Here is a 16,489-nt window from a genome sequence, read left to right as displayed (position 1 = left end):
ACTTGCTGAACTTTCTTGGGCGCCCTGAAGCCTTCTTCACAACAATTGAACCGCTCTCCTTGAAGTTCATGATGATCCGATAAATGGTTGATTTAGGTGCAATCTTACTGGCAAGCAATATCCTTGCCTGTGAAGCCCTTTTTGTGCAAAGCAATGATGACGGCATGCGTTTCCTTGCAGGTAACCATGGTTGACAGAGGAAGAACAATGATTCCAAGCATTACCCTCCTTTTGAAGCTCCCAGTCTGTTATTCAAACTCAATCAGCATGACAGAGTGATCTCCAGCCTTGTCCTCATCAACACTCACATCTGTGTTAACGAGAGAATCACTGACATGATGCCAGCTGGTCCTTTTGTGGCAGGGCTGAAATGCAGTGGAAATGTTTTTTGGGGATTCAGTTCATTTACATGGCAAAGAGGGACTTTGCAATGAATTGCAATTCACCTGATCACTCTTCATAACATTATAGAGTATATGCAAATTGCCACCATATAAACTGAGGCAGCAGACTTTGTGAAAATGAATATTTGTGTCATTCTCAACTTTTGGCCACGACTGTACATGGATGTCCTTTTCTGTTATTTTAAGGAATACATGATCAAGTTCATTTGTTAAGAGGTGTGGAAGAGTGTGATTGCTCCTTGCAGTGGAATATGTACACATAAATATATTTTAATTAACATGGTTAAAAAAAGCAAAGCTTTTCAGGCATGTGAGAGAGCTCTTATTTTTAATTAATTGAAACAATGAAGTCCATGCAGTCGTGAGTACAGTTTAGAAGTACTTTGCATATAAGGGTTGTTCCACAAATTCAGTATAACTTGTTACAACCTGGCTCAAGATTGTAACAAACAATGGGAAACCACACACTGAGTAAAGGAATAACAAAATTAATTTATACCATAAATAAACACTCACAAAAATAATCAGATGAGACATGGTCAGTAAATTAGGTGTCAACTGCCAAAGCCACAACAACACAACCAAAGGTATGCACAGAGAGAGGAATAAACACTTCTAGCCTATCTATGGCTAACAGGGTTGACATGTTATGCTCGACCTGCTCAGTTTTCCACCACAAAACACAGAAAATGAACAAAAAAAAGTAGATCCAGCGCACCTGCATTTACTCTGTGATTTGACTATTAGACCTTCAATGTTTCTTTTAAAAGCAATTCAAAAGGAATAGTTTCACCAAATTAAAACGAGAGCTCAGTTTACATAACAGGGTTGACCTTAAAATGAGGGACATATGCAAATGAATCACTACTCACATGAAATAAAGAATGACTTTGTGAAAGCAACAAAATAACTAGGGCTTGGAGAAACTTGGAGAAATGTTGGGATTAAGTGTCAAAATGCTGAATTTGAGGCCTCCCGAGTGGCGCAGTTGTCTAAGGCACTGCATCGCAGTGCTTGAGGCGTCACTATAGAGCCGGGTTCAATCCCGGGCTGTGTCGCAGCCGACCACGACCGGGAGACCCATGAGGCGACGCACAATTGGCCCAGCGTCGTCTAGGTTAGGGGAGGGTTTAGCCGGACGTGATGTCCTTGTCCTATCGCGCTCTAGCGACTCCTGTGGCGGTCGCCAGTTGTGCGGTGTTTCCTCTGACACATTGGTGCGGTGTGTCAAGAAGCAGGGTCATGTTTCGGCGGACGCATGGCTCTTGACCTTCGCCTCTCCCGAGTCCGTACGGGAGTTGTAGCAATGAGACAAGACTACCAATTGGAAATCACTAAATTGGGGAGAAAAATGGGTAAAAAGTACACAAAACAATATAGATATATTTGATGAATTTTGGCACTTTAGCAAGCCTTTATCCATATTAAACATCTGATTTATTGAAGTCTCCATGTGGTCTATATTAAAGGCCACTTCATTTAATATAACATCCTTTTAAAATTCAATATTGGTTCAACATTTCTGACTAAAATATCAAAAGGGTACTCATTTCGTGGAACGACCCAGAACAGCTGAACCATTTTCCTCATTATAAGTGACTACAAAATCGTATCTATTTACAAGGTGAAGAACAGCTTTCTGCATCCCTTTTGTTGTTCACATTACATATGCATAAACAAAATATTACCCTGTCCCACAAGTAGTGTAGAATGACATTCCTTATTACAAACAGCTGGACTCAAAGCCCCAAAATCTCATGCATGTATATAAAACGATAACGTAGGACTACATATACAGTTTCAGTTGTGCTTTCAAATCTATTGCAAACGTCATCCTTTTTGTGTGGTATCTTCGGTACTCGGCTCGGGAGCTTACACACATTTTCCTGGGCACCACCTGAAGAGGGCAGATTAGTTTGGGAAGGGAGTGCACATCTGAAGGGAGAGGGACAACATAGGATCAGGGGGAAAAAATGGCTGCATCTCAATAGTGTAATGCTGCACTTTTGTGATTGCATGTGTTACACAGTGGCACAGTCACATAGTAAATAAAAAAAATGCATGAATTATCCCGACCCTCGCCATGAAAGATTTGGAAATAAAGCGGTACAGCTGATTTGCCAGGACCTTACATTCTAATTTTAGCCCAGGGCTGTCTTGTCTTCTCAAATGTTCACATCTTTTCCACATTTTGTTGTTTTATGATGATTAGATGTGTGTTGTCTCATCTCTGAGTGTGGCTGGCGCTGTCTGTCTCTAACCTACCACACTGTGGGTCATGCTCCTCTGCCCAGGTGTTGCTGATGCATGCCAGATCTTTCTACTCCCGGATAATTATTTTACGTATCAGCTAACCACATATGTTATAGCAATCTGGTGCCGGGTGGCACAGTTGATGTAGCATGCAACCATTGGTTGATGCATGGAACGGCTGAGCAGGGGAACGCGACCACTGTGTGTGGCTACTGCTGGCTGACTAACATACAACAGTGTCTCTACTCTGTGTGTGGCTGGTGCTGTCTGGCTAAAACCTACCACAGTGTCGCTAATCTGTGTGTGTGGCAGGTGCTGTCTGGCTGTTAACCTACCACATTTTCAATCTCATCAGGGTTAATAATCCTGGTCAGCTCTCCATACACTTGGGAACTCATGGGCAGCATGGCGTCCTGTAGTCTGGAGGGGTGGCTGAGGAGAAACAGAACCCAACAAACAGTTACATAACCAGGAGAAAATATGATATCTGAGTGAGAGTGACAATCAATCAATGGGTGCCCCCCGGTCGGTAATTCAACCATGTTTACTACCAGTGAAATATTTGGCTAGACTAATTTACCGATCTAAAACATGTTAGCTGACATGGGTGAGTGACTGTCAGTGACTGACATAACAAGAGACGTACACTTTTCATTTGACCTTTTCTTGTACTTTGGGCTGTGTGTGTCGTCTGTCCTTGCTGTCTCTGCCTTGCCGGTTCCCCTCTTTCCACTGGGATTCTCTGCCTCTAACCCTATTACAGGGGCTGAGTCACTGACTTACTGGTGTTCTTCCATGCCGTCCACGGGAGGGGTGCGTCACTTGAGTGGGTTGAGTCACTGACGTGGTCTTCCTGTCTGGGTTGGCGCCCCCCCCCTTGGGTTGTGCCATGGCGGAGATCTTTGTGGGCTATACTCGGCCTTGTCTTCGGACGGTAAGTTGGTGGTTGTAGACATCCCTCTAGTGGTGTGGGGGCTGTGCTTTGGCAAAGTGGGTGGGGTTATATCCTGTCTGTTTGGCCCTGTCCGGGGGTATCATCGGATGGGGCCACAGTGTCTTCTGATCCCTCCTGTCTCAGCCTCCAGTATTTATGCTGCAGTAGTTTATGTGTCGGGGGGCTAGGGTCAGTCTGTTACATCTGGAGTATTCTCTTGTCTTATCCGGTGTCCTGTGTGAATTTAAATATGCTCTCTCTAATTCTCTCTCTCTCTTTCTTTCTTTCTCTCGGAGGACCTGAGCCCTAGGACCATGCCTCGGGACTACCTAGCATGATGACTCCTTGCTGTCCCCAGTCCACCTGGCCATGCTCCAGTTTCAACTGTTCTGCCTGCGGCTACGGAACCCTGACCTGTTCACCGGACGTGCTTGTTGCACCCTCGACAACTACTCTGATTATTATTATTTGACCATGCTGGTCATTTATGAACATTTTAACATCTTGACCATATTCTGTTACAATATCCACCCGGCACAGCCAGAAGAGGACTGGCCACCCCTCATAGCCTGGTTCCTCTCTAGGTTTCTTCCTAGGTTTTTGGCCTTTCTAGGGAGTTTTTCCTAGGGAGTTTTTCCTAGCCACCGTGCTTCTTTCACATGCATTGCTTGCTGTTTGGGGTTTTAGGCTGGGTTTCTGTACAGCACTTTGAGATTTCAGCGGATATACGAAGGGCTATATAAATAAATTTGATTTGATTTGGTCTGTTGGGTGTATCTTAAATCAATGAAAACGATATAAAAACAGTAAAAGGTGTTTCATAACAAGAATCAGACTTACACTTCAGACACAGAGATGAGCTCCGTCTGAATGTAGCCAGCCTCAGAGGCACTCTCCAACTCCATTGGCTCAGCAGCTGAGAAGGTCAAAGGTTATAGACGTCTAAAGGTTATCATCAGAACCAAACACAGGTGGCAGGTGGCCCCTAAATTGGGGAGCACGGATTCATAGTAATGGCTGGAATGGAGTAAATAGAATGGTATCAAACACATCACACACTCCATTCCAGACATTATTTTGAGCCTTCCTCCCCTCACCAACCTCCTGTGGCAAGGCATTACCAGTGGTCAGTATTTCAAATGGGGGAAAAGGGTGTGGCACAACAAAATAAGAAAAGTATGCTATGCAGTATATATTGTGTATAATAGCTTAGACTGGAATTGAAGTCTTCAACACCATTTGTACCTTTTTCAACTACTCAATCTTTCCTCAACACACATACATTTCTAACAGCTTGTTAGTTACCTTCTGTGGGGCGGCTGTAGTAGCGTGTGAAGGCACTGTCTTTGGGGATGTTGGGGTAGAGGTAGAGCAGAGGGTTCTCAGGGATGTTCTCAGCAGCCATCACCTTGTAGTTGCGGAGGATGTCAGGAAAAGAGACGGCGGCCAGCTCCTTCTTAGTGTAGGGCTCCACCGCGTGGAAATGGACGTCTATATGTTCATAGATATACAGTTGAAGTCGGAAGTTTACATACACCTTAGCCAAATACATTTAAACTCCAGTTTTTCACAATTCCTGACATTTAATCCTAGTAAAAATTGCCTGTCTTAGGTCAGTTAGGATCACCACTTTATCTTAAGAATGTGACATTTTCAGAATAATAGTAGAGAGAATGATTTATTTCAGCATTTATTTCTTTCATCACATTCCCAGTGGGTCAGAAGTTGACATACACTCAATTAGTATTTGGTAGCATTGCCTTTAAATTGTTTAACTTGGGTCAAACGAGTCGGGTAGCCTTCCACAAGCTTCCCACAATATGTTGGGTGAATTTTGGCCCATTACTCCTGACAGAGCTGGTGTAACTGAGTCAGGTTTGTAGGCCTCCTTGCTCGCACACACTTTTTCAGTTCTGCCCACAAATGTTATTTTGGATTGAGGTCAGGGCTTTGCGATGGCCACTCCAATACCTTGACTTTGTTGTCCTTAGGCCATTTTGCCTCAACTTTGGAAGTATGCTTGGGGTCATTGTCCATTTGGAAGACCCATTTGCGACCAAGCTTTAACTTCCTGACTGATGTCTTGAGATGTAGCTTCAATATATCCACCAAATTGTCCTTCTCATGATGCCATCTATTTTGTGAAGTGCACCAGTCCCTCCTGCAGCAAAGCACCCCCACAACATAATGCTGCCACCCCCATGCTTCACGGTTGGGATGGTGTTCTTCGGCTTGCAAGCCTCCCCCTTTTTCTTCCAAACATAACAATCGTCATTATGGCCAAACAGTTCTATTTTTGTTTCATCAGACCAGAGGGGGAAAAAAAGTACAATCGTTGTCCCCATGTGCTATTGCAAACCGTAGTCTGGCTTTTTTAATGGCGGTTTTGGAGCAGTGGCTTCTTCCTTGCTGAGCGGCCTTTCAGGTTATGTCGATATAGGACTTGTTTTACTATGGATATAGATACTTTTGTACCTGTTTCCTCCAGCATCGTCACAAGGTCTTTTGCTGTTGTTCTGTGATTGATTTGCACGTTTCGCACCAAAGTATGTTCATATCTAGGAGACAGAACGCGTCTCCTTCCTGAGCGGCATGACGGCTGCGTGGTCCCATGGTGTTTATACTTGCGTACTATTGGTTGTGCAGATGAACGTGGTACCTTCAGGCGTTTGGAAATTGCTCCCAAGGATGAACCAGACTTGTGGAGGTCCACCATTTTTTTGGCTGATTTCTTTTGATTTTCCCATGATGTCAAGCAAAGAGGCACTGAGTTTGAAGGTAGGCCTTGAAATACATCCACAGGTACACCTCCAATTGACTCAAATGATGTCAATTAGCCTATCAGAAGCATCTAAAGCCATGACATTTTCGGGAATTTTCTAAGCTGTTTAAAGGCACAGTCAATTTAGTGTATGTAAACTTCTGACCCACTGGAATTGTGATACAGTGAATTAAAAGTGAAATAATCTGTCTGTAAACAATTGTTGGAAAAATTACTTGTGTCATGCACAAAAGTATAGTTTGTTAAAACAAAACATTTGTGGAGTGGTTGAAAAATGAGTTTTAATGACTCCAACCTAAGTGTATGTAAACTTCCGACTTCAACTGTACATAAATGCACACACACACACACAATGTGATATGAGAATGTGTTCTCAGTCAGCTTACCTGGTAAAATAATACAAACAGAAACACATATACCTGAGACAGATGTAGAGACACATACTCATAATGTGTAAAAACAATTAAAATATAAATATTTTTGTCTGTCCATTGGTATGTACACTGAGTATATATACCACACATTAGGAACACCTTCCTCATATTGAGTTGCACCCTCTCCCCACACTTTTGCCCCCAGAACAGCCTCAATTCGTCGAGGCATGGACTTTACAAGGTGTCGAAAGTGTTCCACAAGGATGCTGGCCCATGCTGACTCCAATGCTTCCCACAGTTGTGTCAAGTTGGCTGGATATTCTTTGGGTGGTGGACCATTCTTGATACACACGGGAAACTGTTGAGCGTGAAAATCCCAGCAGTGTTGCAGTTCTTGACTCAAACCGATGCACCTGGCACCTACTACTATACCCCATTCAAAGGCACTTAAATATGTTGTCTTGCCCATTCACCCTCTGAATGGCACACATACACAATCCACGTCCCAATTCTCTCAAGGCTTAAAAATCCTTCTTTAACCCATCTCCTCCCCTTCATCTACAGCTACAAAGCTACAAACACACATGCACACAAAAAAACACACACACCGTTATTGGAGCCCTCCACCCAGGTGAAGGTAATGGCTCCCTCTCGGCTGCTCTCGCTGAAGCGCAGCAGGAAAGTTCCAGGCTCCTTGTCCTTCAGCAGGGCCTTCTCTCTCTCCTTACTAACAAAGCCCATGATACACCTATAGACCATAGAGATGTAGTGGATTATAGCACAATAAAGTCACTTTTCAAAAAAGTAATGTAAACCTAGTCTTCAGAAAGGCATACTGAAGTAATGTGAGTTGGAGAGATGTTTTCCCCATCATTCCACAGACACAGCAGGTGTCTCTTGATCAGGTCCAGTATTCCCTCGATCCACAGCCAGAAGGGAAAGCTCTTCTCATTCACATTCTGCTCAGGTAAAGACACACTCAATACACAACCCATAGTAAACACACACGGGTTGGCTAAAACACTAAACTTCCAGTGAGATGCTCACCTTGCAGAACTTGGTCCAGGGGATGAGCCCATTAGGGTTTCCCGCTGCTTCTCGACCTGTCACAGGAGTTTCATATTATTATTGGTTCACTTTAATGGAATGACCTTAAGCAACATTTGCATTGTTAGCCTTTATCTGGGATTAGTTGGCCAAATGAGTTGGTCAACTTGACTCCCTTGCCAGATATGTGTGTAGAGAAAAACTAATAGCTACCTCACACACTGTATGTATGACCCACCTTTTATAACCAACTAGCGCACCTTAATATCACAGATGGGTTTGCTGTGGCTGTTCCTCTCAAATTACTGCATTTGATTATTATTATAATTTTTTTTTTTTTTTATGATTTAAGCTTATTTAACTAGGCAAGTCAGTTAAGAACACATTTTTATTTACAATGTTATGTATTGCTCATCATTGTTGTCGGCTGTTGTTTACTTATTTATATATGTTGTCTCATCACATTATTTTACAAAAAAAAACCGGAAACGTAGCTAATACATCAGTATTTATTGTTTCGACGGGTCTTTTTAGTGGTATGGGGTTCCAGTATGGCGTCGCTGGTCGCATTGATTGACAGATCATCCCTGAAGTTGTTTTATTACGTAAAAGTTCTTTCACATTATGACGTTGGCTGAGTTACCGTATAAAATGCGATAGCCTTATCTCTTTGGTAATCACTTGGTTAAGTTTTACGTGATGAGAACATAAGCTCCAGTCATAGACTTTAACCATGGAGGATAATAAGGATAATAAGGTAAGCCTATGAATGGTTAACAGAGAAGGCTTATGCAGTGGTGTAGGAACCGATGCACCGTCTTTTTTTTAAATGCAGCGGCAGGGACCACAGGGTATACAGGACATCCCGCAAGTAGTGACAGCTGGGTGGCGGTGTGGGCCAGCGTTAATGTCCCGCTAATATAATCATTTTAAATATTGTAAAAAAAAAAAGTATGCATTATAATAACCTATGGGACTTGTTATAAATAAAATATGATCCTTGCAAAGATAACAGCAGTAGGCTACTTATCATAATTTTACCTAAATTATTATAATAATAGGTGACTCCATAACGCATTAATTACGAATCTTGATATCAGGCAATAGGATCTATGTGTATTTATAGCGAAAACCTGTACTGTGTAGTCATTTTGTTAGTTATTTAGCAGTCTTATGGCTTGGCGATTGAAGCTGTTCAGGAGCCTGTTGGTATAATTGTGTAATTACACCAAGCCCCCTCGTGCCTTATTGTGTAATTATAAACCAGGCAGTTTGGGTCCTGGATGCTTATTGGCTGAAACAGCATTTCAGCCATGTGTATATACGACAATATACCACGGTTATGATGCAAAAAGACTTGTTACTGTTCTATTTATGTTGGTAACCAGTTTTTATTAGCAATATGGCACCTCAGTGTTTGTGGTATATGGCCAATATACCACAGCTAAGGGCTGTATCCAAGCAGTTTTGCCTAAGAACAGCGCTTAGCCATAGTATATTGGCCATTATAAACTGGTGGTTCGAGCCCTGAATGCTGATTGGCTGAAAGCTGTGGCATATCAGAGCGTATACCACGGGTATGACAAAACATTTATTTTTACTCTTCTAATTAAGTTGGTAACCAGTTTATAATAACTCTGTGTTGTGTCGTGCGTAAGAACAGCTCTTAGCTGTGGTATATTGGCCATATCCATGAGCATTTAAAAAATGGTCTAATTTGTTCCAATCAGAGATTAAACAAAGATGATCCACATGATCAAAGTTTGGAAGGTCAAGTCCAGAAAATGAAGAAAGATATCCTGAGTTTAAACTATCCAGAAGATAGTGAAGTGAAGGATCCCCTGCCTCAGATCGAGCTGAAGGCTGTGACAAGGAGAAAAGTTAAGGTGAGACAATAGATTGAGGAGAGAAAGGGAAATCTGGGGTCTTACCTGTCCACACTCCAAACCTGTCCAATATGCCATACAACATGCTGTTGTGAGGTTGGAGGGTAAATTGTCCTTACAACAGACTTCCATAATAATATTCAATCACCAATCGTTTACCCTAGCTCTTCTCAAAGGCCTGTAGCAACGGCAACATACAGTATGTCACTGACTGTATTGTCTTTTTAGACAAAGAGGAGGACCGGTGCCAACAGGTCCACAGTTGAACAGAGCACTGATACTGATGCAGCTGAGAGAGATTTTGTTGATAATCAGAATGATGAAGATGAGGAAGAGGTGAAGAAGGATCCCCTGCCTCAGATGGAGCAGGATGCCGTGAAGAGAAATACAGTCAAGGTAAGGGAATAGATTGAGAAGAGATGTGGATATTTGTGATATCTTTCATGTCTATAACTTGACCCTACAGCATGTTGTTCTGAGGAAGGTAAATTGCCCATACAATACCCTTTTATCTCCTAATAGTAAATCTAGGGCTGACCCCATTTGGTCGACTGGTCGATTGTTTGGTCGATAGGCTATTGGTTGACTGGGATTTCTTAAGTCGCAAAAGTTTTTTTTTCTTCATGGTGCACATGGACACCTGTCTGATTCGTGCCTGTCACAGTTGACTAATCCATTGCCGAGGCCACAGTGATGGCACAGTCCATCACGCTAAGACGTGATACTGAAATTGTATATGGTTATATTATGTAAAAATAATGGTGCAACACTAATCAATCAAATATTATTTTATAACAAATGTGCTTTCTCCCGCGTTGGATACGGTCGCTGTCCGTGGTTCTGAAACATAATCTTCAGTGTCGCCGTAGAATTGGGGCCCTTCCCTATGTTGCTATGTGCATAATAGCAAAGTTAACCAGCATATTGGGATTGAGAACAATGCTGCAGAGGCAGCAGCAGCAGCAGAGACGGGGAAAAAGCCCTTGCCTTAGCCTAATTGTCTAAGAAGATTGAGGAGAGAAGAAAACACAACTTAATTAGGTCTATAATCAATAGCCTGGCTTTGTAAATCATCCATATATATATATATATTACCAGTCAAAAGGGTTTTTCTTTATTTTTACTATTTTCTACATTGTAGAATAGTAGTGAAGACATCAAAACTATGAAATAACACATATGGAATCATGTAGGTACCAAAAAAGTGTTAAACAAATCAAAATCTACTTTATATTTGAGATTCTTCAAAGTAGTCACTCTTTGCCTTGATGACAGCTTTGCACACTCTTGGCATTCTCTCAACCAGCCTCATGTGGTAGTCACCTGGGATGCATTTCATTAATTAACAGGTGTGCCTTGTTAAAAGTTAAGTAAAGGAAGTTCTTTCCTTCTTAATGCGTTTGAGCCAACCAGTTGTGTTGTGACAAGGTAGGGTTGGTATACAGAAGATAGCCCTATTTGGTAAAAGGCCAAGTCCATATTATGGCAAGAACAGCTCAAATAAGCAAAGAGAAACAACAGTCCGTCACTACTATAAGACATGAAGGTCAGTCAATCCGGAAAATGTCAAGAACTTTGAACGTTTCATCAAGTGCAAAAACCATCAAGTCGCAAAAACCATCAAGCGCTATGATGAAACTGGCTCTCATGAGGACCGCCACAGGAAAGGAAGACCCAGAGTTACCTCGGCTGCAGAGGATACGTTCATTAGAGTTAACTGCACCTCACATTGCAGCCTAAATAAATGCTTCACAGAGTTCAAGTAACAGACACATCTCAACATCAACTGTTCAGAGGAGACTGCGTGAATCAGGCCTTCATGGTCAAATTGCTGCGAAGAAAGCACTACTAAAGGACACCAATAAAAAGAAGAGACTTGCATGGGCCAAGAAACACGAGCAATGGACATTAGACCCGTGGAAATCTGTCCTTTGGTCTGATGAGTCCAAATCTGAGATTTTTGGTTCCAAGAATGTCTTTGTGAGAGTAGGTGAACAAATGATCTCCGCATATGTGGTTCCCACCATGAAGCATCGAGGAGGTGTGATGGTGTGGGGGTGCTTTGCTGGTGACACTGTCTGTGATTTGTTTAGAATTCAAGGCACACTTAACCAGCATGGCTACCATAGTATCCTGCAGTGATACGCCATCCCATCTGGTTTGCGCTTAGTGGGACTATAATTTATTTTTCAACAGGACAATTACCCAACACACCTCTAGGCTGTGTAAGGGCTATTTGACCAAGAAGGCGAGTGATGGAGTGCTGCATCAGATGACCTGACATCCACAATCACCCAACCTCAACCCAATTGAGATGTTTTGGGATGAATTGGACCGCAGAGTGAAGGAAAAGCAGCCAACAAGTTCTCAGCATATGTGGGAAGTCCTTCAAGACTGTTGGAAAAGCATTCCAGGTGAAGCTGTTTGAGAGAATTCCAAGAGTGTACAAAGCTGCTGTCAAGGCTTTGAAGAATCTCAAATATAAAATATATTTTGATTTGTTTAACACTTTTTTAGTACCTACATGATTCCATATGTGTTATTTCATAGTTTTGATGTCTTCACTACTATTCTACAATGTAGAAAATAGTAAAAATAAAGAAAAACCCTTGAATGAGTAGGTGTGTCCAAACTTTTGACTGGTATATACACACATATATATATACATACACACAGATATAAGACAGATATAGCTTCTGTTGCCTGTTTGAGTATTTGTTTAATAGCCTACTGATTCTGTGAGCACCAAGCCTCATGCACCGGCAAAATGTTGAATTAAGCAATTTCACAGATTTGGCTGTTTTTAATCTTTGCTATGCTGTAATAAAGGCTTTACAATTTTTTGGTCGTTAGAACAGACTGGTATTGCTTAGAATTTATTTAGTGTTGTTTACACTGTTCCAAATGGTCAGAAAAAAACAATATTGTAATCTAACAGCAAATGTTTGGCACACATAATACTCTGTCAGCGCTTGCTCCTATACCCTCCTTGTTCTTGACCACCAGTAGTTTCCACAACTAAGTCAAATGTCTTCCACAGATCTGAATTTCCCTTTCCCTCCTAAGCAACCAGTAAACATTCACCCGTTTGGCGTTTATTTTTCACATCCTCCGCATCCATTTTGCTGTCGATATTACTGTGTTCGGAGTTTGTTATAACCAATTTATTGATTTGATTATGATAAGCTATAGGTCAGGCCCTAATTGTCACATGCATGCGATGCTTACATGTTTCACATAAAGAGAGCAAGGCTGAGGAAATAGGCACCTTCTGAGAGCCAATGGAAGCCTTAGAAAATGTCATGTTACAGCAGAGATGCTGTATTTTCGATAGAGATGCAACAGAAGGACAACAAATTGTCAGACAAGGCACTTCCTGTATGGAATCTTCTCAGGTTTTGGCCTGCCATACGAGTTCTGTTATACTCACAGACACCATTCCAACAGTTTTAGAAACTTTAGAGTGTCTTCTATCCAGATCTACTAATTAATTATATGCATATTCTCGTTTCTGGGCAAGAGTAGTAACCAGTTTAAATCGGGTACGTTTTTTTATCCGGCCGTGCAAATACTGCCCCCTAGCCCCAACAGGTTAACGGGATTTTATCTCGAAGGTGTCCTCTAGAGGTTAAGTGTTTTCAAACGTGGCCCCTTTCAGACAATTTGTGAACTCAGTGAGGTTAGCTTAATTTTTGTGCAGTGTGAACACGCCAAGGGAACCCAGACCCCTCAAAAGAGCCCCGAGGCAAACCAAAACAATCTCAAGAGGTGGTCTAACGTAGGCTTCCCTTTGGCTCAGTTGGTAGAGCATGGTGTTTGCAACGCAGGCATGGTGTGTGCAACGCCAGGGTTGTGGGTTTGATTCCCACGGGGGGCCAGTACAAAAAACAAAACAAAAAATGCATGAAATGAAATGTGTGCACTCACTACTGTAAGTCGCTCTGGATAAGAGCGTCTGCTAAATGACTAAAATGTAAATGTAAGTTCGATTCGCTTGAAGTCTGTGTTCGGTTCCCTTTGTTAGGGCAATGTGAACACAAATCTCTCCATGTTCGCTTGTCATTATTCCCGCACCATACACTAGACTACTGCAATACAGTTTCCCCTTCCATAACCTCCTACATTGGTGGCACAAAAGAGATAAGATGATGTTCAGGTTCACAAAAATATAGGAACGCAACATGTAAAGTGTTGGTCCCATGTTTCATGAGCTGAAAGAAAAGAACCCAACAAATTTTCCATACGCACAAAAAGCTTCTCTCATTTTGTGCACAAATTTGCTTACATCCCTTTTAGTGATCATTTCTCATTTGCCAAGATAATCCATCCACCTGACAGGTGTGGCATATCAAAAAGCGGATTAAACAGCATAATCGTTCATTACACAGGTACACCTTGTGCTGGGGACAATAAAAGGCCACTAAAATGTGCAGTTGTCACAACACAATGACACATATTACTGAAGTTGAGGGAGTGTGCAATTGGCATGCTGACTGCAGGAATGTCCACCAGAGCTTTTGCCAGAGAATTGAATGTTCCTTTCTCTACCATAAGCTGCCTCCAACTTTGTTTTAGAGAATTTGGCAGTAGGTCCAACCTGCCTCACAACCGCAGACCAAATGTAACCACGCCAGCCCAGGAACTCCACATGCGGCTTCTTCACCTGCGGGATCGTTTGAGACTAGCCATCCAGACAGCTGATGGAACTGTGGGTTTGCTGAACCGAATAATTTTTGCAGAAACCGTCTCAAGGAAGCTTCTCTGCGTGCTCGTCGTCCTCACCAGGGTCTTGACCTGACTGCAGTTCGGCATCCTAACCGACTTCAGTGGGCAAATGCTTACCTTCGATGGCCACTGGCATGCTGGAGAAGTGTGCTCTTCAAAGATGAATCCCAGTTTCAACTGGACCGGGCAAATGGCAGACAGCGCGTATGGAATCGTGTTGGCGAGTGGTTCGCCCAATGTGGGCGGTGGGCTTATGGTATGGGCAGGCATAAGCTACGGACAACGAACACTATTGCATTTTATCGATGGCAATTTGAATGCAGAAATAAAGTGATGAGATCCTGAGGCCCACTGTCGTGCCACTCCTCCGCCACCATCACCTCATGTTTTAGCATGATAATGCACTGCCCCATGTCACACGGATCTGTACACAATTCCTGGAAGCTGAAAATGCCCCAGTTCGTCCATGGCCTGCATACTTACCAGACATGTCACCCATTGAGCACAATTGGGATGCTCTGGATCAATGTGCATGACAGCGTGTTCCAATTCCTGACAATATTCAGCAACTTCGCACAGCCATTGAAGACGGGGACAACAATCCACAGGCCACAACCAAGAGCCTGATCAACTCTATGCAAAGGCGATGTGTGGTGCTGCATAAGGCAAATATGACTGCAAGGCACTTCAGAACGTAGTGCGTACGGCCCAATACATCACTGGGGCAAAGCTGCCTGCCATCCAGGACCTCTACACCAGGCGGTGTCATAGGAAGGCACTAAAAATTGTCAAAGACCCCAGCCACCCCAGTCATAGACTGTTCTCTCTACTACCGCATGGCAAGCGGTACCGGAGTGCCAAGTCTAGGACAAAAAGGCTTCTCAACAGTTTTTACCCCCAAGCCATAATACTTCTGAACAGGTAACCAATGGTTACCCGTACTATTTGCATTGTGTGCCCCCCCCCCTCTTTTACGCCGCTGCTTATCTTATATGCATAGTCACTTTAACCATACATCCATGTACATACTACCTCAATTGGCCCGACCAACCAGTGCTCCCGCACATTGGCTAACTGGGCTATCTGCATTGTGTCCCACCCATTATGTCAGTGTTGGAGCCCCTGGCTATCCATAAATAAAACAAGAATATGGGTCCGTCTGGTTTGCTTAATATAAGGAATTTGAAATTATTTATAGGTTTCTATTATAAGTATATTTTATCCAATTACATTTTTGATACTTAAGTATATTTAAAAACAAATACTTTTAGACTATTACTCTAGTATTTTACTGGGTGACTTTAACTTGAGTAAAAGTAAAGATACCTTAATAGAAAATGACTCAGTCATGTATGACAATTGGGCACTTTTTCCACCACTCCACTGGTTCTGTGTATAAGCCATTTAGCACTTTTACCCGCCACGATCATGCTTGCTTCGTCCCGGAAAGTATCGTTCCTAGAGATACTGAATATGCCGCTAGTAGAAACGTTATTTTCGTTTGAGTGTGTTGATCAAGGACGCCTGACTACGTACGGAAGCTTCTGCAACTAGTCGTCTGTATAAACAATGGTTCGTTGCCGGGCGAAGCAATGGCCATGCACGTATACATTTTACGTATGGGTGCCCCCGGGAATCGAACCCATAATACTTGCGTTGCAAGCGCCATGCTGTACCAACTGAGCTACAGGACCACAGACAACAATAGCCAACGTTACGTTTCTCTCAAGATTAGAATACTTGTGTTGTAGCTATACAGTAACACGTTAGCTAACGTGCTTGCTAGCTAGCCACAGTAGCTAGCCAGAGCTACAGTTTGCGTCCATGCCATACTTCACATACAGTTAATTCAGGTTTAGCTCATGTCAGCTGCAATACACACACACGTACCTGGAATCATTTGTAATAACTGGCTCTCTGAAGTTAATTTTGCTGCCACCTTCGCCTCTGACCCAACAACACATGGCATGCTTCTGTCCTTGTTTATTCAAAACTGGGTCGTAGTCGCCCTCAAGCGGTCCTCTCAAATTACTGCATTTGATTATTATTATTTTTTTTATTTATTTATGATTTAAGCTTATTTA

At 42.5% G+C, this 16,489-nt stretch overlaps 2 protein-coding genes across 4 annotated transcripts in view; one reads left to right on the top strand and one right to left on the bottom strand.

Moving 5' to 3' along the window:
* The window catches only part of LOC115156113 (uncharacterized), a 306,615-nt gene that overhangs the window by 23,985 nt on the left and 266,141 nt on the right, over window positions 1-16,489 (top strand). The gene's annotated exons all lie outside the window — the stretch shown is intronic.
* Window positions 1,697-16,421, bottom strand: LOC115156120 (signal transducer and activator of transcription 1-alpha/beta). Of its 3 annotated transcripts, none has more exons than XM_029703438.1 (8): window positions 16,296-16,421; window positions 7,795-7,850; window positions 7,615-7,706; window positions 7,356-7,495; window positions 4,897-5,082; window positions 4,432-4,507; window positions 2,993-3,089; window positions 1,697-1,738 (listed from the first exon to the last, which is right to left on the bottom strand). In XM_029703438.1, exons 1-8 carry the CDS (start codon window positions 16,372-16,374, stop codon window positions 1,736-1,738), a joined length of 729 nt encoding a protein of 242 aa, XP_029559298.1. In that variant the 5' UTR covers window positions 16,375-16,421; the 3' UTR covers window positions 1,697-1,735. The 3 variants fall into 3 exon arrangements, with proteins under 3 accessions (XP_029559298.1, XP_029559297.1, XP_029559299.1); XM_029703437.1 differs by lacking the exon at window positions 1,697-1,738 and adding an exon at window positions 1,788-2,339 and having other exon boundaries at window positions 16,296-16,419; XM_029703439.1 differs by lacking the exons at window positions 1,697-1,738; window positions 7,615-7,706 and adding an exon at window positions 1,788-2,339 and having other exon boundaries at window positions 16,296-16,410.

This window comes from Salmo trutta, chromosome 20 (assembly GCF_901001165.1).
Source record: "Salmo trutta chromosome 20, fSalTru1.1, whole genome shotgun sequence".
In the NCBI taxonomy this organism is placed as follows: domain Eukaryota; kingdom Metazoa; phylum Chordata; class Actinopteri; order Salmoniformes; family Salmonidae; genus Salmo; species Salmo trutta.
This window is presented reverse-complemented; position numbering and strand designations above follow the sequence as displayed.